The sequence below is a fragment of the Nycticebus coucang genome, chromosome 10, assembly GCF_027406575.1.
Source record: "Nycticebus coucang isolate mNycCou1 chromosome 10, mNycCou1.pri, whole genome shotgun sequence".
NCBI classification, from domain to species: domain Eukaryota; kingdom Metazoa; phylum Chordata; class Mammalia; order Primates; family Lorisidae; genus Nycticebus; species Nycticebus coucang.
In genome coordinates, this window is record NC_069789.1 from 125,949,778 (window position 1) to 125,977,042 (window position 27,265).

The following is a 27,265-nucleotide window of genomic DNA, read 5'->3' on the forward strand; positions in this document are numbered from 1 at the left end:
CTTCACCCTCCTGTGGTGACTTCTTCCATAGAGGGGTTTACTGACCAGACTCTTACCCTATTTCCCAAGGTGGTTGCTCCGGTTAAAGACTGTAGCACTCTGCAACTTACTGCTCATCGTGATGTTTCTCTGGCTTGTCCGGTGGTTTCGCCCAGGAGCGTCCTCCTCCCGTGTTGACCTTCCCACCCATTCCCAGAGTGATTTCTCTCAAAAGCGGATTATATCATCCTGATTTGTAACCTCACGTCCAGGTAGTTTCTCCCAGAATCCTTCTCCTGATTTATTTTTGTCTGGCTCACCTGTCCGTGATGGTTTCTCCCAGTTAATAATTGTTGTCAGTAGTGTGCCTTATCCGTAGGGTTAACTCAGCTTGCCTAAACATGGAGCTCCAGAGCCCGTCTTTACTAACTTCCTCCTTCTGAGCAGAAGCCTAGCCAGACAAGAGTCACGAACCTGCATTTTCTGGGAGAATCCCTGCCTCACTCCCGGAAACCCTGTGTCTGGAAGTCAATTCCTCCACTGTACGGAGGATACAGTTACAAGATGGCAGCCCACACGGAGCGGCACTGGCGCGGCCATGTTCTTTTCCCCACGGCGCCACTTACGGAACAGCACGACGCCTGGAAGCAGTTCTCTGCACCCTGTTGGCTGTTGACTGAATGCAACGGTCAAGTTAGTGCAGAGCACGCTGGTCGAGGGGGTGGTGCTAGGCGTCTGACCGGAAACAGAAATGGTCCTGGAAGGCGTTTTCGTCGCTGGTGTAAGAAATCGTTGCGTATTTTAATGCCTAAGACGTCTCTGAGATGGATTCCGTTGGGACCTACTGGCGAATCGGTGGAGTCAGTAATAGTCGGGGAGGTTGTCCGTGGAACTAGTGAAGGTGGTTCCTGGTTCAGTGATTTGGGGGGTGGGGAGCAATCTGTAGTGGGGTTTCTTGGATCAATAATCCGGCTCTTGGAAGCCGGGCGCGAGGAGTGTCGCCTGTAGTCTTAACTCCTCCGGAGACTAAGGTGCGAGTGTCGCTTGATGCCAGGAGTTTGTGTCTGCAGTAAACCGTGATCTTGCCACTGCACTTCGGTCTGGGAGATAGCGTGAGACTCCATCTCTAAAAAACAAAAAACAACCAAAAAAATAGTAACAAAGGGGCTCTTTGAGCGGAGGTATTGAAATCTGTGGCTGAGTGACTGTGGCATGTAGTGGAGGCTGTGGTGATGGGGGTGGTCTGCTCAGCTTAATTTCTAACCTGAGTTGAAAGTTCAGCTCATTTATTTCCAGCCTTCTTTGATTCACAAGCTTTGTTGTGTAACTTTTTTTTTTTATTGTTAAAATCCCAGTGTTTCTAAAAAAAATATTTCAGTATTTATTTTCTTTGACCCATGAATTATTTAGGAGCGTATTTTCTGTTTCAGGTGTCTGTGGGTAAGGCTCAAATCGGAAAATTGCTGACGGATTAACCCTGTAAAAATTTAGAAAAAAGAAAAATTGCTTTGTGGCCTAGTTCATGGTCAGTTTTCATAAATGTCACATCAGTTAACTTAAAAGATAATGTGCTTTTCTCTAATTGTATTATCACAGATATTTATTAAGCATAGTTTTTTTTTTTTACAGTTTTTGGCTAGGGCCAGGTTTGAACCCACCACCTCCGGTATATGGGGCTGGCGCCCTACTCTTTGAGCCACCCATTAACCATAGCTTTTATAGATATTCATTAAGGATAATGTATATGTATCTTTGCCTTCTCACAGGTTATTTTGTCTGCTTTATTAATTACAGGAAGGTAAACTACTCACACTGGAAAGGGCATTTGTCTTTCCATCACTTTCTACATAGTTGAAATTATAGTATTAGAAACAGTTGTGTGTATTTTTAATAATAGACATGACATGAATATCTCAAAAGATAACACTTCAAGCCTCCTGTAACAATTTATATTTAAAAAAATATTGTTTCCCCAAATGCTTTGCAGCACTGAAGATTGTTGCTTTTTAAAGGTTTTTGCAATTGTTAAGAAAAATTATATCTAATTGTTCTGATGCATTTTCCTGTTATTTGGCACCTTTTTTGTTAATTACTATTTATTTCCTTTTGTGTGAATTTTATCCTTTCTCCAGTTTTTCTTCGGCCTCTTTTTTTGACTGTATAATCTTACATGTGTGCCATTAGAATGTATGTCTTGAATTTTTTTTTAAGTATCTAAATTAAAAATATTTTTAAAAATCCAGCTTTCAGGCTGGGCGCCGTGGCTCACGTCTGTAATCCTAGCACTTTGGCAGGCTGAGGCAGGTGGATTGTTTGAGCTCAGGAGTTCAAGACTAGCCTAAGCCAGAGCAAGACCTAGCCTTTAAAAATAGCCGGGCATTGTGGTGGGTGCCTGTAGTCTGAGCTACTCAGAGGCAGAGGCAAGAGAATTCACTTGAGCACAGGAGTTTGAGGTCGCTGTGAGCTGCGATGCTGTGGCACTCTACCGAGGGTGACAAAATAAGACCCTGTCTCGGGCGGCGCCTGTGGCTCAGTGAGTAGGGCGCTGGCCCCATATGCCGACGGTGGCGGGTTCAAACCCAGCCCTGGCCAAACTGCAACCAAAAAATAGCCGGGCGTTGTGGCGGGCGCCTGTAGTCCCAGCTACTCGGAAGGCTGAGGCAGGAGAATCGCCTAAGCCCAGGAGGTGGAGGTTGCTGTGAGCCGTGTGACCCCACGGCACTCTACCGAGAGCAATAAAGTGAAACTCTGTCTCTACAAAAAAAAAAAAAAAAAAGACCCTGTCTCAAAAAAATAAATAAAATCCAGCTTTCTCTTAGTGAAGCTGTACTCAATCTGTTGGCTCCATCAGAGCCAACAAAGAGACATTCCACTTTATCACTGCCATCCTGGCTTCTGGAGTTGGCTCCCTCTCCTCCACCTCCAGCTGGGACAGATTCTGTGGGAAAGTTGAGTTAAGAGGTGCCAGATTGTTTTGAGTAACCGTGATTAAGCCAGCAGGTGCCGTATCATCTTAGGTAATCATCATCAGTGCTTGATTCTGAGCCACTGTTCTGCCCGCTATATAAGCTCCGAGATTTTCTACCTGTGCAGACTTCCTTTGGAGGAGGGGGGTTTCTTATGCTGGCCCACCTGTCCCCTCCAGCTGGATAAAGGCAGATGTCCCCATGCTTGCGTGCTTACAGCTATGAGCTGAATAAGGGCCATGTGACAGTTACCTTTGACTCTTGGTCTTTTATCCGGTCTGTTCAAATTTTAGTGCAAACCTCCTTAGCCTCAACCTCTGGCACTACAGGCTGTCAGTTAGCCATTCTGTTGTGTCTGTGTCTGTCCTTCTGCTGGGCTGTGTGCTCCATGTGAGCTAAGGCTTGTCTTGCTGCATTTTGGCTGTTTCTCCAATACCACTGGGATGCCTCACACATCCCTGGGGCCTGTTATGACACCCTGCTTTATTCCTGCACGATTGCCCCACCCCACGAGGAGTCACCCTTGCTCTGCTGTACCTAATGGCTTTACAGGGAAGAGCAGAGCAGCTTTTTAAAAAATTATAACTGTGGAAATTTTTGTGCATGTTATGTAAAATTTTAGGTTATATGAAATAGAACTGCTTTGGTTGAAGAAGAGAGTGAAAGAGCAAGAGATAGGGAGATGGAGGAGGAAAGAGGGAGAGTGTCTTTGGCCTTTTGTTTTCCTTAGTGATCTCTAGAGTTTTAATATTAGAAGTAATCTATTATAAAATATAGAAAAAATTTTTATATATACCTTCTCAATTTTTACTGTGTATTTTAACATAAAATTAAGAAAGATCATCTAGTCAGAATTGGTTGTTTGGTTGGTTTTTGAGACAGAGTCACTCTGTCATGCTGGGTAGAGTGCTATGGTGTCATCATAGCTCACAGCAACTTGAAACATTTGGGCTCAAGTGATTCTCTTGCCTCAGCCTCCCAAGTAGCTGGGACTACAGGCGCCTGCGACAATGCCCGGGTATTTTTTTTGTTGTAGTTGTAGTTGTCACTGTTGTTTTAGCTGGCCTGGGCCAGGTTCAGACCCTCCAGCCTCAGTGTATGTGGCCGGTGCCCTACCCACTGAGCTACGGGTGCCCCCTGGAATTGTTTTTTCTTTTACTGCTTCTGTTTCCTTTTGTGCGTAATAAGATCCCTCTTACCCCACCATTAACTCATTTGGCAGCAAGACATTTTTTCATCCACTGAGACCAAAACTGAAGTAACTTCTTCATGTTTTCATAGCTGAAAGGTGGCAGAGCTGCAATTCAAATCTGCAGTATTGTTACTCCAAATTTCATGGTTTTTATCATAATTTATGACTAATACTTATAACAGATTTTGTTAAATTTTATATTTTCCACAGCACTGATTTTGAAAGTGTGGTCATGGACCAACAGTATCAGCACTACCTAGGCACTCATTAGAAATGAAAATTTGGGGGGCCCTACCTTAGACTTGCTGATTCACAAACTGTGGGAGTGAGACTGAGAAGTTTTAACTGTGTTTTATTTAATAAACCCTTTAGGTGATTCACATACTTAACCCAAGTTTGAGAACCTCTGCTCTGGTTTCTAGTTAAGGCATCTGCAACCTGGTATATCTAAGAAGTGTTATGCGTGAATGTTGAATGACCGTGTGGACACTGTCTTTTCAGGTTTCTTGGTGTCTCTGGAGAGCCTTTGAGCCCGATCTTCCTTCAGAATCCAGCCTACAACTTCTCAGCAGCTCTGCTTGAGTTCACAGATAGACTACTAAGTTTCAGACTTCCTAGAGAACAAAGCTTACAACCCATTTGGCCATGTCAGCTAATTGGACTTCACTTCAAAGATTCTCTTCCCTGGTTCCAGAGGATCATGGCAACTCAAGCGAGGTAAGGAGTCTCAGGGGTGGGAATTCACCCCAGGAATGGATATCAGTCACCAGAGCCTCTGGGCTGAGGCAGATAGGTCACAGGAGTATGCTGGACTCTAGACCTGCTGCTGCTGAAACCAAACTTGATCTTCTTGTCAAGAACGAACAACACTTGGGTGATGTCTCCATCTCGAGAGGCCAAGGGTATGACATTGGAGAAGTGGACTGTAAAGAAAAAGTGGTGTTCATTTTATCAAACTTTTTATTTTTTATTTATTTTTTTTTTACTATTGATAGAATTCCTAGTTAGAAGTCACTTCTGTGTGGAATTTTGAAAACATTTCTCCATTTCGTCCTACAGCATCTCCTCAAACATAAATATTATCTCTATTTGCTTTTTCTTTCTTTCTTTTTTTTCTGAGACAGAGCCTCAAGCTGTCACTCTAGGTAGAGTGCTGTGACGTCACAGCTCACAGCAACCTCCAACTCCTGGGTTTAAGCAGTTATCTAGCCTTAGCCTCCCAAGTAGCTGGGACTACAGGTGCCTAACACAATGCCCGGCTATTTTTTGGTTGTAGTTGTAGTTTGGCAGGCCCAGGCTGGATACAAACCCACCAGCTCTGATATATGTGGCTTGGCGCCTTAGCCGCTTGAGCTACAGGGGCTGAGCCCTTTTTTTTTTTTTTTTTTTTGTAAAATCAGAGTCTAACTTTATTGCCTTCGGTAGAGTGCCATTCCGTGGCGTCACACAGCTCACAGTAACCTCCAACTCCTGGGCTTAGGCAATTCTCTTGCCTCAGCCTCCCAAGTAGCTGGGACTACAGGCGCCTGCCACACGCCTGGCTATTTTTTTGTTGCAGTTTGGCCGGGGCTGGATTTGATCCTGCCACCCTTGGTATATGGGGCTAGCACCCTACCCACTGAGCCACAGGCACTGCCCCTCTATTTGCTTTTTTTCTTTTTTGAGATGGAGTCTCATGTCACCCTTGGTGAAGTGCTTTGGCATCACAGCTCACAGCAACCTCAAACTCTTGGACTTAAGTGATACTCTTACCTCAGCCTCCAATGTAGCTGGGACTACAGGTGCCCACCACAGTGCCCGCCTATTTTTTTTTGTTGTTGTAGTTATCATTGTTATTTAATTGGCCCTGGCCAGGATCAAACCTGCCAGACCCAAGTGCATGTGGCTGGCACTGTAACTAATGAGCTACGGGCACCAAGCCTCTATTTGCTTTTGAAACTTCTTTTTTACAGATGTTCTTCATTTCTTTTCCCCCCTTTTACAGATTTTCTTCATTTTTTTCCCCCTTCTGTTTTCTGTTTTCTTTGTTGCTCTCCTTTCTAGGAAACTTTGTCAACATTGTCTTCCAGCCCTCATTGGGCTTCTCATTACTGCTGTCAACATTTTAATCCAGAGTTTTAATTTTTAAAAATTCCAGCTTATATTCTAAATATCCATTTTTATTAGCATCCCTGTTTTTTTTCTTTTTTTGTGACAGCCTTACTGTGTCACCCTTGGTAGAGTGCTGTGGCGTCACAGTTCAACCTGAAACTCTTGGGCTGAAGCGATTCTCTTCCCTCAGCCTCCCTTACAGCTGGGAGTACAGGTGCCCGCCACAACACCCGGCTGTTTGTTTGTTTGTTTCTTTAGCAAGCTTGGGCCAGGTTTGAACCCACCAGACTGGGTGCATGTGGCCGGCACTTTAACTTCTTAGCTACGGGCGCCTAGCCAGCATCCCTGTTTTTACTTTAGAGATAATATTATTTCTTAATCCTGCTAAAGGTAATGTGATAGTTTATTAGGAATAGGGTTTTTTTTTTTTTTTTTTTGAGACAGTCTCAGTATGTTGCCTTGGGTAGCATGCTGTGGTGTCATAGCTCACAGCAACCTCAAACTCTTGGGCTTAAGTGATTCTCTTGGTTCAGCCTTCCAAGTAGCTGGGACTACAGGTGCCTGCTATAACAGCCAGCTATTTTCTTTGTTCCAGTTGTCGTTGGTCTTTTAGCTGGACCAGGCCGGGTTTGAACCCGCCAGCATTGGTGTATGTGGCTGGCACCCTAACAACTGAGCTACGGGTGCTGCCAGGAATAGTTTAATTTTATTTATTTTTTTTTTTTAAGAGAAAAGGTAGAGAAATTTATTTTTTACCTTTATTCATAATTTCTAATTTATTTATTTTTTATTGTTAAATCATAGCTGTGTACATTATTGCAATCAAGTGGTACAATGTGCTGGTTTCATATACAATCTGAAATATTCTCATCAAACTGTTCAACATAGCCTTCATGGCATTTTCTTAGTTATTGTATGTAGACATTTGTATTCTGCCTTTAGTAAGTTTCGCCTGTACCCATTCTAAGATGCACCATAGATGTGGCCCCACCCGTTAGCCTCCCACCAACCTAAACTCCCCCCTCCCTTCCCCTTCCTTCCCCCTTTCCTCATAGTCTTGTGCTATAGTTGGGTTATAGCCTTCATATAAAAGCTATAATTTAGCCTCATAGTAGGGCTGAGTACATTGGATACTTTTTCTTCCATTCCTGAGATACTTTGCTAAGAAGAATATGTTCCAGCTCCATCCATGTAAACATGAAAGAGGTAAAGTCTCCATCTTTCTTTAAGGCTGCATAATATTCCATGGTATGTATACATGTACCACAATTTGCTAATTTATTCATGAGTCGATGGGCACTTGGGCTTCTTCCATGACTTAGCAATTATGAATTGGGCTGCAATAAACATTGTGGTACAGATGTCTTTTGTTATATTGTGATTTTTGGTCTTCTGGGTATAAACCTAGTAAAGGAATTATAGGATCGAATGGAAGGTCTATTTTTAGGTCTCTAAGTATTCTCCAAACATCCTTCCAGAAGGAACATATTAGTGTGCATTCCCACCAGCAGTGTAGAAGTGTGCCTTTTTCTCCACATCCACGCCAACATCTCTGGTTTGGGGATTTTGTTATGTGGGCTACTCTTACTGGGGTTAGGTGATATCTAAAAGTAGTTTTGATTTGCATTTCTCTCATGATTAACGATGATGAGCTTTTTTTCATGTGTTTGTAGATCGTGCGTTTGTCTTCTTTAGAGAAGTTTCTCTTCAAGTCCCTTGCCCACCCTGAGATGGGATCATGTGTTCTTTTCTCGCTAATACCTTTGAGTTCTCTGTGAATTCTGATTATTAGACCTTTATCGGAGGTATAACCTACAAATATTTTCTCCCATTCTGAGGGCTGTCTGCTTGCTTTACTTACTATGTTCTTGGCTGTGCAGAAGCTTCTTAGTTTGATCAGGTCCCAGTAGTGTATTTTTGATACTGCTTCAATTGCCTGGGGAGTCCTTCTCATAAAATATTCACCCAGGCTGATTCCTTCAAGAGTTTTCCCTGCACTTTCTTCAAGTATTTTTATAGTTTCATGTCTTAAGTTTAAATCTTTTATCCAGTGAGAGTCTATCTTAGTTAATGGTGAAAGGTGTGGGTCCAGTTTCAATCTTCTACAGGTTGCCAGCCAGTTCACCCAGCACCATTTGTTAAGTAGGGAATCTTTTCCTCACTGAATGTTTTTAATTGGTTTGTCAAAGATCAAATAACCGTAAATACCTGGATTCATCTCTTGGTTCTTTCTCTATTCTGAAATTGTTTGTTTTTATGCCAATACCATGCTGTTTTGATCACTATCGATTTATAGTACAGTCTCAGGTCTGGTAGTGTGATTCCTCCTGCTGTGTTTTTATTGCTGAGTAATGTTTTGGCTATTCGAGGTTTTTTCTGATTCCATATAAAACAGAGTATTATTTTTTCAAGATCTTTAAAATATGACAATGGAGCTTTAATAGGAATTGCATTAAAATTATATATTGCTTTGGGTAGTATAGACATTTTAACAATGTTGATTCTTCCCAGCCAAGAGCATGGTATGTTTTTCCATTTGTTAACATGTTCAGCTATTTCTTTTTTTAAAGTTTCATAGTTCTCTTTGTGGAGATCTTTCACGTCCTTTGTTAAGTATACTCCCAAATATTTCATCTTCTTTGGCACTACTGTGAAAGGAGTAGAGTCCTTGACTGTTTGTTCGGCTTGGTTATTGTTGGTGTATATAAAGGGTATGGATTTACGGGTGTTAATTTTGTAGACTGAGACACTGCTGTATTCCTTGATCACTTCTAAAAGTTTTGTAGTAGAATCCCTAGTGTTTTTCAGATATACGATCATATCATCTGCGAAGAATAAAAGTTTGATCTCTTCTGACCCTATGTGGATACCCTTGATCGCCTTTTCTTCCCTAATTGCAATGGCTAAAACTTCCATTACAATGTTAAAGAGCAATGGAGACAATGGGCAACCTTGCCTGATTCCTGATCTAAGTGGAAATGATTTCAATTTAACTATATTCAATACGATACTGGCTGTGGGTTTGCTGTAGATGGCCTCTATTAGTTTAAGAAATGTCCCTTCTATACCAATTTTCTTAAGTGTTCTGATCAGGAAGGGATGCTGGATATTATCGAAAGCCTTTTCCGCATCAATTGAAAGAATCATATGGTCCTTATTTAGTTTGTTTATGTGCTGAATTACATTTATAGATTATGTATATTGAACCAGCCTTGAGACCCTGGGATAAATCCCACTTGGTCATGGTGTATAATTTTTTTGATGTGTTGTTGGATTCTGTTTGTTAGGACCTTATTGAGTATTTAAGCATCAATATTCATTAGTGATATTGGTCTATAATTTTCTTTTCTTGTTGGGTCTTTCCCTGGTTTGGGGATCAAGGTGATGTTTGCTTCGTAGAATGTGTTGGTAATATTCCTTCTTTTTCTATATTCTGGAAGAGGTTTAGTAATATAGGTACTAGTTCTTCTTTAAAGGTTTGGTAGAATTCTGATGTGAAGCCATCTGGTCCTGGGCTTTTCTTTTTAGGGAGATTTTGTATAGTTGATGCTATTTCAGAACTTGATATAGGGCTGTTCAACATTTCCACTTCATTCTGGCTAAGTCTTGGTAGGTGGTGTGCTTCCAGGTCTTGATCAATTTCTTTCAGATTTTCATATTTCTGAGAGTAGAGTTTCTTGTATTTGTTAAGGATTTTTTGAATTTCTGAGGGGTCTGTTATTTCGTTGTTACCATTTCTGATTGATGCAATTAGAGATTTTACTTTTTTTCCTGGTTAGGTTGGCCAAAGGTTTATCTGTTTTATTGATCTTTTCAAAAAACCAACTTTTGGATTTATTGATCTGTTGTATAATTCTTTTGTTTTCAATTTCATTTAATTCTGCTCTGATTTTGGTTATTTCTTTTCTTCTGCTGGGTTTGGGGTTGGAGTGTTCTTCCTTTTCCAGTTGCTTGAGATGTCTCATTAAGTTATTAACTTCCTCTCTTTCTGTTTTCTTGAGGAAGGCTTGCAGTGCTATAAATTTCCCTTGTAGGACTGCCTTTGCAGTATCCCAGAGGTTCTGGTAATTCGTGTCTTGATTGTTGTTTTGTTCCAAAAATTTGGTGATTTCCTTCTTAATCTTGTGTATAACCCATCTATCCTTCAGCATAAGGTCGTTTAGCTTCCATGTTTTTGTATGGGTATGCAGGTTCCTGTTATTGAGTTCAACTTTTATTCCATGATGGTCTGAGAAGATGCAAGGAATAATTTCTGTTTTTTTAAATTTGCTGAGTTCAGATTTGTGGCCTTGGATGTGGTCGATTTTGGAGTATATTCCATGGGCCGATGAGAAGAATGTGTATTCAGTTTTGCTAGGATGAAATGTTCTGTAGATGTCTGTTAAGTCCAGATGTTGAATGGTTAAGTTTAAATCTAAAATTTCTTTGCTTAGCTTCTTTTTGGAGGATCTATACAGCACTGCTAAAGGTGTGTTAAAATCTCCATCTACTATGGAACTGGAGGAAATCAAGTTGCTCATGTCTGTTAGAGTTTCTCTTATAAATTGAGGTGCGTTCTGGTTGGGTGCATAAATATTAATAGAGATCTCATCTTATTATTACCTTTAATAAATATGAAGTGTCCATCCTTATCCTTCCTTATTTCGGTTGGTTTAAAGCCTGTTGCATCTGTGAATAGGATTGCAATGCCTGCTTTTCATTTGCCTGGAGTATAGATGACCATCCCTTCACCTTGAGACTATATTTGTCTTTTAATGAAAGACGTGATTCTTATCTGGCTTGAGTTTTTGTATCCAGTCAGCCAACCTGTGCCTCTTTAGAGGACAATTTAAACCATTCATATTAATTGAGAATATTGATAAGCCTTTCGAGAGTCCGGTGGACATTTTTAATCCTTTTGCAACTGTGAAAGTTGGAATTTGATCAAAATTTTCTGGGTGGGTTTACTTTTGTGGTGGAGGATTACACTGGTCTTTATGGAGGATAGATCTGAGAATATCCTGGAGATCTGGTTTAGTTATGGCAAATTTCTTCAACAAGTGATTGTCATTGAAGTATTTAATTTCTCTGTCATAAATGAAACTCAGTTTAGATGGGTACAGGATCCTGGGTTGAAAGTTATTTTGTTTTAGGAGATTAAAAGTCGATGACCATCCTCTTCTAGCTTGAAAGGTTTCAGCAGAGAGAGCTGCAGTTATTCTAATATTCTTGCCCTTGTAGGTGATGATTTTCTTTCGTCTGGCTGCTTTCAGAATTTTCTCCTTCATATTAACTTTAGTGAAACTGATTATGATGTGTCTGGGGGTTGTCTTATTTGGGTTGAGTCGGGCTGGAGTTCTGAAACTGTCTGCTATCTGAATTTCAGAATCTCTTGGCATGTCTGGAAAGTTCTCCTTCATAATCCCATGGAGAAGAGACTCTGCCTTGTGAAGCCACTTCGTCGCTTTTGGGGATCCCTATAAGACGAATATTGGTTTTCTTCGAATTATTCCAGAACTCTCTGAGAGAGTGATGTGTTTTTGCCCTCCCTTTCTCTTCCTCTTTGAGAGTTTGGGAGCGTTTGAAAGCTTTGTCTTCAATGTCAGAAATCCTTTCTTCTGCTTGCTCCGTTCTGTTACTGAGGGATTCTACTGTGTTTCTCAGATATTTGAGGGCTATAACTTCTTGTCTCAATGTGTCAAAATCTTTGGTCATTTGGTCTTTGAATTCGTTGATTTCTTGAGATATCTTTTGGTTTACTGGTTGGAATTCTAATTCGATCTTATTTGCTATCCAGATTCTGAATTCAATTTCTGACATCTTAGCTATTTGTTTGTACATGGGATTTTGTGCTGTGTCTGCCCCATTGATCCTTGGCGGAGTTGATCTACTCTGATTATTCACATTGCCAGAGTTTTTCTGTTGATTTCACCTCATGATTGTTTTTCACCATTGCCTCTGGCCATCCTCAGAGTTGGGGAGGTGTCTCTCCAAGAGTAGACCCCAGCGGGATCACTGTATTTTTGCTGAATCTTAGTTGGGAGTCACCCTGTGTAGTTCCTCTGAGGCTGCCCTAGCCAGGGAGTTCTGGTTGTGGAAGCAGCTCTGGAGTGTGACACACCCGGATCCAGCAACAGGGTAGGTGATGGTGCGCACTGTTCTGGGAGTGCCTGATGCCCAGTGACTTTGGCACAGAGGGTCCAAGGCTCCAGCAATCTCTGGCCAGGAGAAAGGCTCTGTGCAGAGGCAGGTATGGCTCCACAGGGCACACGGGTACGAGAGTCCCTGGCCAGATGAGCGGGCCAGTGTGGAGGGAGGGGGAGGGTACAGGAGAGAGGATGCAGGGTTGCGTGGCTCCTGCAGTTCCTGGTCAGGGCACGCGGAGGCCCTGCGGGTGCGGGTTGGGGGCTCCAGCATAGCTCTTATGGAGGTCTGGGCAGTGCCAAGCCCAGGAGTTTGAGGTTGCTGTGAGCTGTGACGCCCCGGCACTCTACCGAGGGCAAGAGCCCGAGGCTCCACTGTGCCAAAACCGGTCTCACTCTGTCCCTGGGTGTTAATGCTGTAAGGCAGCTCCGTCCCTGCCTTTAGGGTGCTCAGTCACTAGGTTTCTAGCTCCCACCCTATCCTTGCTCTGTGACCCTGAGAGCGGAACTTGCTGGGGCAGTTCTCTCACAATGGCTCCCTGCGGCCCACAGCTGAACACTATTTAGCTCTGTCTGGCTCAGCTACTTAGGCTGGGGCCCTAGACAATGCCCAAAGTTCTCTCCACTCCTGCTCAAGCTCTTCCTCAGGGCAGTTCAACTGAGTTCCAAGTCCAAAAACACCAAAACAGTTCACAGGTAAGGCCTTTCTGGTTTGTAGTCTCACTGCTGCTTGTACTTATTGTTGCCGGCGGGATTACGTCGTTGGAAAACACACAACCACTTGCCAGTTTTCCACTGTTTTTGTCCTCCTCTTGGGGTCTAGAAGTCCCTTGCTGACTCCCTGTATCCTCAAAGGGATGATTATAGGCAGATCCCACCAGCCAGAGATGCCTGGAGTCTTACCTCTCCAGACTCACTGTGCCCAGTTGCAGGGAAGCTGTTACTCAGCCACCATCTTGCTCCACCTCCTATTTCAGTTTTTAATGTTTTGAATAGGCAATACATACACTTATTTCAAAAATTAGAAAAACATAAAAAGCATCACACTGAAAAGTGTTATGGTAAAAGAAATTCAGGGAAAGATGAAACTGCTTCCTTTACCTTTCTTCTGTCTATGTCTCCCTATGTAGATGACCAATTTCATCTTTGGTTCTTGTGCAAGTCAAAACAGCTACAAATGTTTTTGATTGGATTTCACAAAAAATGGTCAAGTAGTAGAATTCTCTGATAAAATGGCCTAAAGATTTCTTTTCAGGAGTCTTTAATTATTTAGCTTATATATTTTGTGATATTTGAATTTGGTAAATTGTGATTTTTGAGAGATTGCTCCATTTCTTTTCAGTTGTTAGATTTATTATTATAAAATGTATTTTCCTTTAAAAGGCTGAGTCTATTACATAATGATGTTTGTGTTTTATTCCCAACATTGATGATGTGTGTCTTTTTATCCTTGTCAGTGTGGTTAACTAAAAGGTCAGTCAATGATTATGTTTTATTGATTTTCCTTTCTGTTTTTTTGTTTTGTCTTTAGTTTTCATTGATTTCTATTTTTTCTTTTTTTTTTTACTTTGGTTTCATCTTTCTCTTTTTGTAGTTTCTTGAGGTAGAAAGGTTTATTGTGGATTTGTGGCCTTTACTCTTCTATTGGAAGCATTTACTGCTATAAATTTTCCTCTCAGCATTGCTTCATCTGCATCTCACAGATTTTGATAGGTTGTATTTTCACTTTCTTTCACTTTTGTGTATTTAAAAAATTACTTTCAGACATCTTCTTTGACCTATAGGTCATTTAAAAGTGTGTTGTTAATTTTCAAATATGCTATGATTTTTTCTGGGTAGCTTTTGTTGTTATTTTCTATTTCCTTTGGAGGTTTTCCTGTTGTCTCTTTATTATTGATTATTTGATTTCATTTTGGAACGTTTATTATTTAAATGTTTTGTTTTTTTTTTTTTTTTTGTAGAGACAGAGTCTCACTTTATGGCCCTCGGTAGAGTGCCGTGGCCTCACACAGCTCACAGCAACCTCCAAATCCTGGGCTTAAGCGATTCTCTTGCCTCAGCCTCCCGAGTAGCTGGGACTACAGGCGCCCACCACAACGCCCGGCTATTTTTTGGTTGCAGTTTGGCCGGGGCCACGTTTGAACCCGCCACCCTCGGCATATGGGGCCGGCGCCCTACTGACTGAGCCACAGGCGCCGCCCTATTATTTTAAATGTTTTAAATTTGTTGGGGTTTGTTTCACAGCCTAGGATATGGTCTGGTCTTGGTCCATTTTTCTGTGGATCTTAAAAGAAAGTATTTTGCTGTTATTGGTGGCAGATACTTGTTGTTGTTTGTACTTTTATAATATACTTGTCTGTTATTCTGTGTATTGTTGAATGTGAGGCATGTCTAAGTCTCTATAATGCTTTCTTTAAACATCTCCATCTCTAGATGGAAATTGCCATTCCTTCAACTATGCATTTCCCAATTTCTTTTTTTTTTTTTTGTGGTTTTTGGCCGGGGCTGGGTTTGAACCCGCCACCTCCGGCATATGGGACCGGCGCCCTACTCACTGAGCCACAGGCGCCGCCCTGCATTTCCCAATTTCAATATATAAAATTAAAAACAAAATATAAGGAACACTTTTACTTAATTGTACTTATATGCAGTTAAAGTAGTCATCAATACTCTGCCATTCTTTTTGTTGTTGTTGTTTTTTTAATTTTGGTTTTAGAGATGGTGTCTTACTCTGTCGCCTAGGCTGAAGTACAGTGGCATGAATGTAGCTTAGTGCAGTCTCATACTCTGTGTCTAAAAAGCCATCCGTCTGCCCTAGCCTTCCAAGTTGCTGGGATTACAGGTAGGAACCACCATACCTGGCTCCTGCCGTTCTTCATTCACAGAAAACCCCCTTCCACCAAGCTGCAAGATTATTTTTAAACAAATCCCAAATCCCATGTTTTATCTAAAAATACTTTGATGTGTATTTCTAAGAAATGAGAGATAATTTTTTCCTTTTTCTTTAGCATAACCCATAAGCCATTATCTTACCTAACATGAAAAACAGTACCCACTTTATGGGGGCAAGACATGATTGCAAGAGGAACTTTACCTAACAATTGCAATCTGTGTAACCTGGCTTATTGTACCCTCAATGAATCCCCAACAATAAAAAAAAAAAAACAGTACCCACACAGCCTTGATACCTTAATACCCACATATCATTTACTACTCATCTGAATTTCTGTAAATGTGTTATAAGTGCCTTAATAATGTCAATTCATTTTACTTAAGAACCAAACAAGGTCTACAAGTTGCATTTGGTTAGAATGGCTCTTAAGTCTTTTTCAATAAAGAAAGATTCCTCCCCGATATTCTTTGTTTTGTAACTTATTTTTTGAAGAAACAAGTAATTTGCTGCATTCTGTATTTAGCTGATGTTTTGGCCTTGATATTGTTCAGTATGTTCTTATCTCCTTCATATTGCCTGTGAACGGCTTGTTAACCTGGGAAGCTTGATGAAATTCAGGCATAATTTTTTTGACAAGAATACTGCATAAGTTGTTTAATGAAATTAATTACTATGTTATGTCAGGAGGTACATAATATCTGCTTATTTCTCTTTTCGTGATGTTAAGATGGATAGATGAAGATGTTACTAGTTGATCCATCCATTGTAAGCTTCTCTTCAGCCTTTCACATGAACCAGGGATGGGGAACCTGTGGCTTTGGAGGCCCTGTGTGCCTATCTGGGTCCTTGAGTGTGGCCTTTTGACTGAATCCAAATTTTCCAGATCAAGTCCTTTTAATAAACCGTTACAGAACCATTAATGATTATTGGAAGTCCACTGCAAATGATGATGTTTTAATTATATCCTAACTTTCTTTTATTGTTAAATTTTTAATTATTATGGGTACATGATAATTGTATTTTTTTTTTTTTTTTTGAGACTCTCACTTTGTCACCTTCCATAGAGTGCTATGGTGTCATAGCTCATAGTAACCTCAAACTCTTAGGCTCAAGCAGTTCTCTTGCCTCAGCCTCTGGAGTAGCTGCGACTACAGGCACCTACTACAGTGCCCGGCTATATTTTTTTTAGGAACTGGGTCTTACTTTTGCTCAGGCTGTTGAGCCTGTGAGCTCAGGCAGTCTACCTACTTCTTCCTTCCAGAGTGCTAGGATTACAGGCGTGAGCCACCACTCCCGGCCCCAATTCTGTTCTTTTAGTTACATTAAAGTCTGCCTTACTGTTGATTGTAGTCACTCTGTTATGCTGTCAAATATTGTTCATTCCATTTAACTATATTTTTGTACCTATTTAACCATCTCCACTCCAAAACCCCCTCCTTGTTACACTTTCCAACCTCTGGTAACTGTCGTTCTCTCTGTCTCCATGAAATCAATTTTTCTTAATATTTAGCTCTCACATATGAGTGAGAACATGTGAGATTTGTCTGCCTGTGCTTGGCTTATTCCATTTAACATAATGTTCTCCTGTTAGATCCATGTTGTTTCAAATGGCAGGATTTCATTCTTTTTTGTGTGGCTATATGCCCCGGCCTGCGGGGAATTCAACGGGGACCTGGGAAAGAAAGGGGTCAGTCGAATGAGGGGACAAGAGACACGAAAGAATGAGAGCAAGTCAAGAGTCTGATCAAGCTCTGATGAGTTTATTTTTCAGCTGGACTTATAAGCATTCAAATGAGGAAGTAACTAAGGCTATTCCTAGCAGGGCGGGGAAGGGGCTAATTTCTGGAGAATTACTAGGAGAAGGTCCCTAAGGCGGGGGGTGCGTTTTTGAGGAGCTACGCAAGGGGAAAGTACCATTGCTGTTTACGGTTGAATTCCTGAGAATAGTTTGCTCGTAAAATCAGGATAGTAAGGGCATTTTTGTGAGATGTTTTGGCTCCCGGCATCTCTTCCCTTTTAGTTTTTAAATTTGTTGGGGGCTGTTAGTTGTCGGCGTTGAGGAGAGGGCATTAACCTTTTGGGGGGAAGTATTGACCTGATTCCTCCCGCGGGCATAATGACCACATGATAAGTTTGAGTGTCTTTTGGGGAGAAGAGGAGAAATTTTTACGACGCTAACCTCTGTGCAAATCAGGTTTGCTTCCAAGGGACTCAGAGAGGCTGTTTATGCCTTCCCTCTGCAGTGTCTTTATTGCACCCCATAAAAAGGTACCCAGGTTGTATTCACATATGATGGTGAGTCAACATGCATAGCTCTGAGTGCTTCCGCAGTTCCCGGAGGAATATCTTCGTTGTTAGGTTCGGCAAGGCCCCAGTCTGCAAGGTCGAGTCTATGATAATGGACTTGAATGGGTTTTGATGCCAGGGAGTCAATCTGTGATTTGATAAAATTCATGATTTTGTTAAGAATAATGGGTCCAAGGGTGATTATTAATAGCAAGTTAATAAGGGCACCTGCAAGGGGCATGAGTAAGGAGTACATGGAGGATTTCCACCACTCGTTTGCCTCAGAAGAAAATTTTTGTTTTTGTAAATCTACAAGCGAAGGGCTTGGTGACCGCTGGAACAGGTTGGCCCGGTGCCAGGAGGCAGAAGATCAGGAGATAAGGCAGCATCATGGATGGAAATCCGTGGTTCTGGAAGGGAAAGGAGAAAGATAATCTCAGGGAGGTTTTTCTCCCTGGATTTTAGAATTGTTATCAATTTGTTTTACTAATCTTTCAGGCAGCCATCTGGCTGCATTTTCTTTGGTATCAAATAGGCATATGGATCCCCGGCCCCAGATAAGAACTGGGTCTGGGCTGTTCCATTTCGAGGTGAGTGGATCCTTCCATAGGACTGTGGCATAATTGTTATTTGTTTCTGGGTGCCAAAGGTGGTCAGTGGCAGACTTGCCCTGGGCATCCATATTTAAAAAATTAAGGACAAATAGGGCATAATGAAGAATGTTTCTTGGAGATCCTTTTGTGGGGTATAATTCTCCCTTTTTTAATTTGTGAAAGGTATTTTTAAGGGTTTGATGAGCATGTTCAACGATGCCCTGTCGAATGTTGGCCAAGGAGGTAGTTGCCAGTCCCTTGGGAGGGAGCTTTCTCCATGCCTTGAGGGCAGCATTCTGTATTTGGGCCAGGAGCCCGGGGGAAAATTTAGCTTGTGTAATGTTAGTATCATAGGGACTGCGTCCCATGAGTTTATCCCTAGTCCATTTCTTGGAGGTCTTATTTTCAAGATTACGGGCTGCTGTTTCTTTGCAGTTATCAGCATATTCGGTTCTCCAAAGGACATAATCACCTCCAGGCAGGGTGGTACGGGTTATAAAGAACCAGTCATTTGGGGTGAGCCACCGCTTGCTCAGAGATTCAACTATAGATATAGTGAAAGGGGCTGTGGGGCCATAGAGGGACACAGCAGTTTTTAATTCTTTAACATGCTTGAAATTCAAGCGCGATACTGCTGATCGGCAGTTTCAGCTTTTTCAGCATCTGAGTCGGAGGCCTCGTGGTCATTATCCGAGGCGTCATCTGCCAAGGGGTGTTCGTCCCCATCAGAGGGGGGTTTTGGTTCTGATTCGGGAGGGGGATCCCCTTTTATCTTAGTTACAGGAAAGGCGTGCAGCGCCTTTAAAGGTTTTTGTTTTGAGCTATGTTTATGAAACGTTGGGGGGGGGATTTTTCGTTCTAATTCTAAAGCACGTAACTCTTGAATGAGTTTTAAATGTTCCTTCCTTGTTTGGAGTAAGTCCTTAAGGGAGGAGACCTCTTGACATAATTTGCGTTTGACATTTTCAATTGGAGTGTCTACACCTAGAATCGGAGCACAAAATGGAGGGGCAGAAGCATAGGAAGGGGGATGATTTAGGACGGAAGGGAAGGGAGGCCAGTCAGAATTGTGATACTTAGTGGCCTCCTCTTCCCGGGTGGTCGTTTCTTCGGGGGAGAGGGAGTGGGGGCGGGGGCTCCTCGAGGGAGGGGTATAGGGAATTAACAGGATGTTTGGGAGGTTCAGGATTAGGGGGAATGTCAGGCTCAAGCATAGGAACAGAAACAGAAGGGCAGGCTGAGGGTGGTCTGGAGTGTTCTTTAAGCGCCTTTTCTCCTTCTTTAACAACTTCTTGGATATCAGGCCATTGGTTGTAAGTTTTTAAAATATCATAGATCAAGTTCCAGTAGGAAAATGCCTGAACGGGGATTTTTTCGGGGCCGAATGTTCTGTAATAATCTTTTAGACAATCACCGATTCTAGTCCATCTCAGAACATCAATAGTGCCTTCTTGGGGGAACCAAGGACAGATATCACCAATAAAAACAAAAAATTTATAGAGATCTTTTTTCTTTACCCGATTTCCTCGTGTCTTGAGGGACTCCTTGAGTCCCTGAATGAACAAGTCATGTTTACTTAACGTTTGTCCCATAAACTCGTTGCTTTCTCTTACCTTGACGGATAAGACTCGCAGGTGGGCAATTCTGCGGCGATCGCGGTGCGGATCTTTACGCACGTCCTCCTTGTGGCGCGGCGATCACAGTGCCGATTTTCACTCACAACCTTCATGTTGCGGCAATCCAATAAGGGTACCCTTACTGGCAGCAACGTTCGATGACACCCCCATACCCTTGCCCCACATTTGGGCGCCAATTGCCCCAGCCCACGGGGAATTCAACGGGGACCTGGGAAAGAAAGGGGTCAGTCGAATGAGGGGACAAGAGACACGAAAGAATGAGAGCAAGTCAAGAGTCTGATCAAGCTCCGATGAGTTTATTTTTCAGCTGGACTTACAAGCATTCAAATGAGGAAGTAACTAAGGGCTATTCCTAGCAGGGCGGGGAAGGGGCTAATTTCTGGAAAATTACTAGGAGAAGGTCCCTAAGGCAGGGGGTGCATTTTTGAGGAGATACGCAAGGGGAAAGTACCGTTGCTGTTTACGGTTGAATTCCTGAGAATAGTTTGCTCGTAAAATCAAGATAGTAAGGGGCATTTTTGTGAGATATTTTAGCTCCCGGCATCTATATTTCTATTGTGTATGTCCCACACTTTCTTTATCCGTTCATCCACTAGTTGATTGATTGATTGATTCTATCTAGATTGATTGATAGGTTGATTCCGTATCATGGCTGTTGTGAATAGTGCTGCAGTAAACATGGGAGTGCGGATTACTTTTCAGTATACTAAATTCTCATCCTTTGGATGCATACCCAGCAGTGGGATCTGTGGGCCATATGGCAATTCTATTTATAGTTTTCTGAGAACCTTCCATGCTGTTTTTCCATAGTGGTTGCACTAATTTACACTCCCAACAACAGTGTTAAGAGGATTATGCCTTTTCCACATCCTCACTAGCATTCGTTATTGGCTGCCTGGTTTTTTTTTTTGTTTGTTTGTTGGTTTTTTGTTTTTTTTTTGAGAAAGAGTCTTACTATGTCACCCTCAGTAGAGTGTTGTGGCATTAAAGCTTATAGCAACGTCAAACTCTTGGGCTTAAGCAATTCTCCTGCCTTAGCCTCCCAGGTAGCTGGGACTACAGGTGCCTGCCAAAACGCCCGGTTATTTTTTGTTGCAGTTGTCATGTTTAGCTGACCTGGGATGGGTTTGAACCCGCCAGCCTCAGTGTGTGTGGCCAGCGCCATAACCACTGTGCTACGGGCACCAAGGCTGCCCTTTTGATAAAAGCCATTTTAAGTGGGGTGAAATGATCTCTCGTTGTAGTTTGAATTCACATTTCTGTGATGACTACTGATGTGGAGCTTTTTTTTTTAATATTCCCGTGGCCATTTGTACATTTTCTTTGGCAAAATGTCTATTCAGATACTTTTTCCATTTTTAATTGGATTATTTGATTTTTTTTCCTATTGAGTTGTTGGAACTCTTTATATTTTCTAGTAGTTATTCCCTTTTCAGATGGGTAGTTTACAAATATTTTCTCCCATTGTGTGGGTTATCTCTTCACTTTAGTATTTCCTTGACTACGCAGAAGCTTTTTACTTTTTCTTTTTCTTTTGAAATTTTGAGATAGTCTCATTCTGTTGCCCTGGGTAGAGTACAGTGGCATCATAGCTCACAGCAACCTCAAACTCTTGAGTTTGCATATTCTCTTGCCTCAGCCTCCCCAGTAGCTGGAACCACAGGTGTGCGCCACTATGTCCAGATAGTTTTTCTTTTTTTTTTGAGACAGTCTCAAGCTGTTGCTGTTGGTAGGATGCAGTGTCATCACAGCTCACAGCAACCTCCAACTCCTGGGCTTAAGCCATTCTCTTGCCTCAGACTCCAAAGTAGCTGGGACTTCAGGTGCCTTGCCACAATGCCCGGCTATTTTATGGTTGTAGTTGTCGTTGTTTTGCAGGCCCAGCCTGGATTTGAACCCAACAGCTCCGGTGTGTGTGGCTGGCACTGAGCCCCAGATAGTTTTTCTATTTTCAGAAGAGATAGGATCTCTTGCTCAGGCTGGTCTCAAACTTGTGCCCTCAAGAGATCCACCTGCCTTGGCCTCCCAGAGTGCTAGGATTATAGACGTGAGCTACTGTGCCCAGCCTGTGCAGAAGCTTTTTTTTTTTTGCTTCCACACCTGTAATCCCAGTACTTTTTTTTTTTTTATAGACAGAGTCTCACTTTGTCACCCTCAGTAGAGTGCTGTGACATCACAGCTCGCAGCACCCTCCACCTCATGGGCTTAGGCGATTCTCTTGCCTCAGCCTCCTGAGCAGCTGGGACCACAGGCGCCTGCGACAACACCTGACTAATTTTTTGTTGCAGTTTGGCCAGGGCTGGTTTGAACCCGCCACCCTTGGTATATGGGGCTGGCACCCTACTCACTGAGCCACAGGCGCTGCCCAGAAGCTTTTTAACTTGATGTGATCCCATTTGCTCAGTTTTGCATTGGTTGCCTGTGCTTTGGGAATATTACTCAAGAAGTCCTTGCCCTGGCCTGGCACGGTGTCTCACTCCTGTAATCTTAGCACTCTGCGAGGCCGGTGGTTTGCCTGAAGTCATGGGTTCGAGACCAGCCTGAGCAAGAGCGAGACCCTGTCCCCAAGAAATAGCCAGGTGTTGTGGCTATTTTTTTTGTATTTTATGAAGAATGCTATTAGCATTTGATGGAGATTGCACCAAATCTGTAAATTGCTTTGGGTGGTAGACATTTTAACAATATTGATTCTTCCAATCCATGAGCAAGGAATACCTTTCCATTTGTGTCATCTTCATCAGTGTTTTATAGTTTTCCCTATAGAGATCTTTCAGTTTATTGGTTAAGTTTATTCTGAGGTATTTTATTTTATTTGTAACTATTGTAAGTGAGGTGACTTTCTTGGCTGCTTTTTCAGTTTGTTGTTGGCATTTAGAAATGCTACTGATTTTTTTTGTGTGTTGATTTTGTATTCTGCAACTTTACTGAGTGAATTTATCAGTTCTCATAATTTTTGGATGTATTTTTTAGATTTCTCTAGATACAAGATTACATTATTTGCAAACAAGGATAAATTAACTTCTTTTTTTTGGGGGGGGGGGACAGTCTCACTTTATGGCCCTTGGTAGAGTGCCATGGCATCACACAGCTCACAGCAACCTCCACCTCCTGGGCTTAAGCGATTCTCTTGCCTCAGCCTCCCGAGTAGCTGGGACTACAGGCGCACGCCACAACACCCAGCTATTTTTTTTGTAGCCATTCAGCCGGGGCTGGGTTTGAACCCGCCACCCTCAGTATTTGGGGCCTGCGCCTTACTGACTAAGCCACAGGTGCCGCCCCGATAAATTAACTTCTTCCTTTCCAATTTGTGTGCCCTTTCTTTCTCTGGTCTATTGCTCCAGTACTACCCTGTTTCCCTGAAAATAAGACATCCTTCGAAAATAAGACCTACTTACAGGAAAGATAAGACGTTCCCTGAAAATAAGACCTAGTGCATCTTTGGGAGCACACCTTAAAGTAAGACACTGTCTTATTTTTGGGGAAACAGGGTATGTTGAATAACAGTGGTGAAAGCGGGTGTCCTTGTCTTGTTCCAGATCTTGTTTTTTTTTCTTTGAGACAGAGTCTTACTATGTCGTCCTCGGTAGAGTTCTGTGGCATCACAACTCATAGCAACCTCAAATTCTTGGGCTTAAGCGATTCTCTTGCCTCAGCCTCCCAAGTAGCTGGGACTACAGGTGCTCGCCACAACACCCGGCTGTTGTTTGGTTGCAGTTGTCGTTGTTTAGCTGGCTCCGGCCAGGTTCAAAGCTGCCAGCCTGGGTGTATGTGGTTGGTGCCCTCCTCACTGAGCTACAGGTGCTGCCCTTGTTCCAGATCTTAAAGGAGAGACTTTCAGTTTTTCCCTAATTTGTATGATGATAACTGTGGGTCTGTCATATATGGCTTTTGTTGTGTTGAGGTGAGTTATTTCTACACCCTATTTTTGAGAATTTTTTTTTTAATTTACGTTATTTTTATTTTTACTTTTTGTATATTTATTTTATTATTTTTTTATTTTATTTTATTTTTTTGCAGTTTTTGGCTGGGGCTGGGTTTGAACCTGCCACCTCCAGTATATGGGGTGGGTGCACTACTCCTTTGAGCCACAGGTGCTGCCCCTATATTTCCTTTTTTTTAATTGAAACAGAGTCTCACTTCTTTGCTGTTGGTAGAGTGCCTTGGCATCAGCAATCTCAAACTCTTGGGCTCAAGCAATTCTCTTGCCTCAGCCTCCCTAGTAGCTGGGAATACAGGCTCCTGCCACATCAACCAGCTATTTGTTGTTGTTGTTCAGCATGCCCAGGCCGGGATCAAACCCACCAGCACCAGTAATTGTGACCAGTGCCCTAAACACTGAGCTACAGGCGCCCAGTCTATTTTTGAGAGTTTTTATGAAGGGATGTTGAATTTTATTAACTGCTGTTTCAGCATCAATTGAAATGTTTTTAGTTTTTTGTTGTGTTAATGTGATTTATCACAAAGATTCATTTGTAGATACTGAACCATCCATGTATCCCTGGAATGAATCCCACTTGATCATAATCTTTATTATAGGTTGTTGAATTTGGTTTGCTAGTATTGTGTTGAGGATTTTTCATCTCTGTTCAGCTGAGATAATGGCCTACAGTTTTCTTTTTTGTTGTATCTTTGGGTTTGATGTTGGGGTGATAGACTCATAGAATGGGTTGGGAAGCATCTCTTCATCCTCAAATTTTTGGAATAGTTTAAGCAGGATTGTTATTAGTTCTTTTTTGAATGTTCAGTAGAATTCGGAGTAAAGGCATTCTTTAATGGGAGACTTTGTTTTTTCCTTGAGACAGAGTCTCACTGTATTGCCCCTGGTAGAGTGCTGTGATATCACAGCTCACAGCAACCTCAAACTCTTGGGCTTAAGCGATTCTCCTGCCTCAGCTTGCCAAGTAGCTGGACTACAGGCACTGGCCACAATGCCTGGCTATTTTTTGGTTTTAGTTTCCTTTTTCTTTTTTTGCAGTTTTGGCCCCCGGCCGCCCTTGAACCCGCCACCCCCTGTATATGGTGCTGGCGCCCTACTCCTTGAGCCACAGGCGCCACCCATGGAATGATCCTTGGGATTTCTGAGGTATCGTTGTAACATCTCCTTTTTCATCTCTGATTTTATTTACTTAGAGCTCCTCTCCTTTGTCTTTTTAGTCTGGCTAAAGTTGTGTCTATATTGTTTATTTTTTTTTAAATCCAGTCAATTTTTGGATTCAAACCCAGCCCTGGCCAAAAACTTTGTTTTGCTGATCTTTTGTATTTTTTTGGTTTAAATTTCATTTATTTCTGCTCTGATCTTTATTATTTTTTGCTTCTACTAATTTTGAGTTTGGTTTGCTCTTATTTTCCTAGTTCTTTGAGGTGCATTGTCAGGTTTTTTGAAACTTTTCTATTCTTTTGATGTGAGCTCTCATTGCCAAAAACTTTCCTCTTACATGTATGACTGCTTCTGCTGTATCCCACAAGTTTTAATATGTCATGTTTTCATTTTCATTTGTTATGAGAGATTTTTTTCTTTTTAATGTCTTCATTTACCCACCAGTCATTCAAGAGCATATTGTTTAATTTCTATGTGTTTGTATAGTTTCTAATGTTCCTCTTGTTACAATTTATAGTTTTATTCCATTGAAGTCAGAGAAAAAATACTTAGTATGATTTCAGTTTTTTCAGTTTTTTGAGACTTGTTTTGGAGTATATCCTTGAGAGTGATCCGTGAGCTGAGAAGAATGTGAATTCTGCAGATGTTGGATGAAACATTCTGTAAATATCTATTAGTCCCATTTGATCTATAGTGCACTATTTCATTGTTGACTTTCCATCTGAATTGTCCAGTGCTGAAATTGAGTGTTGAGGTCTCCCAATGACTGTTGGATTGGGATATCTCTCTCTCTCCAGCTCTGATAATATTTGCTTTTTATATTTGGGTGCTCCAATGTTGGGTACATATCTATGTAGAACTTTTATGTCTTTTTATTTTTTTTTTAAGAGACAGAGTCTAACTTTATTGCCCTCAGTAGAGTGCGGTGGTGTCACAGCTCACAGCAACCTCCAACTCCTGGGCTTAGGCAATTCTCTTGCCTCAGCCTCCTGAGTAGCTGGGACTATAGGCGCATGCCAGAATGCCTGGCTGTTTTTTTGTTGCAGTTGGCCAGGGCCGGGTTCAAACTGGCCGCCCTAGGTATATGGGGCTGGCACCCTACCCACGGAGCCGCAGGCACTGCCCGTATGTCTTTTTACTATATTGAATGCTTCTTATTATATAATGACCTTTGTCTCCTTTTAACAGTTTTTGTCTTGTAATCTATTCTGTCTGATAGAAGTATAGCTACTCTTGCTATTTTTTTGGTTCTGTTTGCATGGGATATCTTTTTCCATCCTTAATTTTCAGTCTTTTTGTGTCTTTATAGGTGAAGTATGTTTCTTGCAGACAGAATATATTTGTCTCTTTTTCTTTGTAACCAGTCATTCTGTGTTTCTGTTGTTGTTGCTGTTTGTTTTGTTTTTTTAGCAGGCCCTGGCCAGGTTCAAACCCACCAGCCATGGTATATGTGGCCAGCGCCCTAACCACTGAGCTAAGGGCGTCCAACCCACTCTGTTTTTTAATTAGAGCGTTTAGTCAATTCATGTTCAGTTTTATTATTGATAGGTAAGGACTTAATACTGTCATGTTGTTACTTGATTTATGGTTATTTTGTGGTCCTCTTTCTTCTTTTTTGAAACTGATTTTTTCTGCTGTTTTTAGTTTTTTTTGTTTTGTTTGTTTTTTGCAGTTTTTGGCCAGGGCTGGGTTTGAACTCACCAACTCGGCATACAGGGCCTGCGCCCTACTCCTCTGAGCCACAGACACCACCATAGTGTCTTATTTTTTTACTCTTTGTGTATCATAAGTTTTTTGATTTGAGGTTGCCATGGGGCTTGCAAAAAAAACATTTTATAGCCAATTATTTTATTTTATTTTTTATTTATTTATATGCTTTTTTGAGACAGAGTCTCACTATGTTGCCCTTGGTAGAGTGCTATGGTGTCACAGTTCACAGCAACCTCAAACTCTTGGGCTTAAGTGATTCTCTTGCCTCAGCCTCCCAAGTAGCTGAGACTACAGGCTCCACCCTCCCCGGCCTCCCCCAATGCTGGGCTATTTTTTGTTGCAATTGTCATTGAAGTTTAGCAGGCCCCGGCTGGGTTTGAACCCTTCAGCCTCGGTGTATGTGGCTGATAACCATAACCACTGTGCTATGGGCGCCAAGCCATAATCAACTATTTTAAAGTAGTAGGACAACTCTACTTACAAAGAGATAAGAGAAATCTCAACAGAAATTCTACCTTTTTACTTCATCTGCTCACTTTTTACCTTTTTGTATATTATCTCTCAAAATTATTTTTTCGCAGTCTTATTTTTATATTTTGCTTTATTTTATTTTACTTTTTTTTTAGAGACAGTCTCACATTATCGCCCTTGGTAGAGTGCGGTGGAATCACAGCTCACAGCAACCTCCAACTCCTGGC

The 27,265-nt window shown here is 41.8% G+C and overlaps 1 protein-coding gene across 5 annotated transcripts in view; it reads left to right on the forward strand.

Annotated features, from left to right (window-relative positions):
- The first annotated feature begins 662 nt into the window (after positions 1-662).
- The window catches only part of LOC128595899 (zinc finger protein 585A-like), a 43,242-nt gene continuing 16,639 nt past the window's right edge, over positions 663-27,265 (forward strand). For 3 of the 5 annotated variants that reach the window (XM_053605036.1, XM_053605035.1, XM_053605032.1), the window contains exons 1-2: positions 726-880; positions 4,639-4,854. Coding sequence is in view for 3 of the 5 variants with exons in the window: in XM_053605032.1 (XP_053461007.1) it covers positions 4,783-4,854 (72 nt within the window). In the remaining 2 variants the exon portion in view is untranslated. Of the gene's footprint in view, positions 881-4,638; positions 4,855-27,265 lie in introns of all 5 variants that reach the window. The other 2 variants (XM_053605033.1, XM_053605034.1) reach the window with 2 other exon arrangements.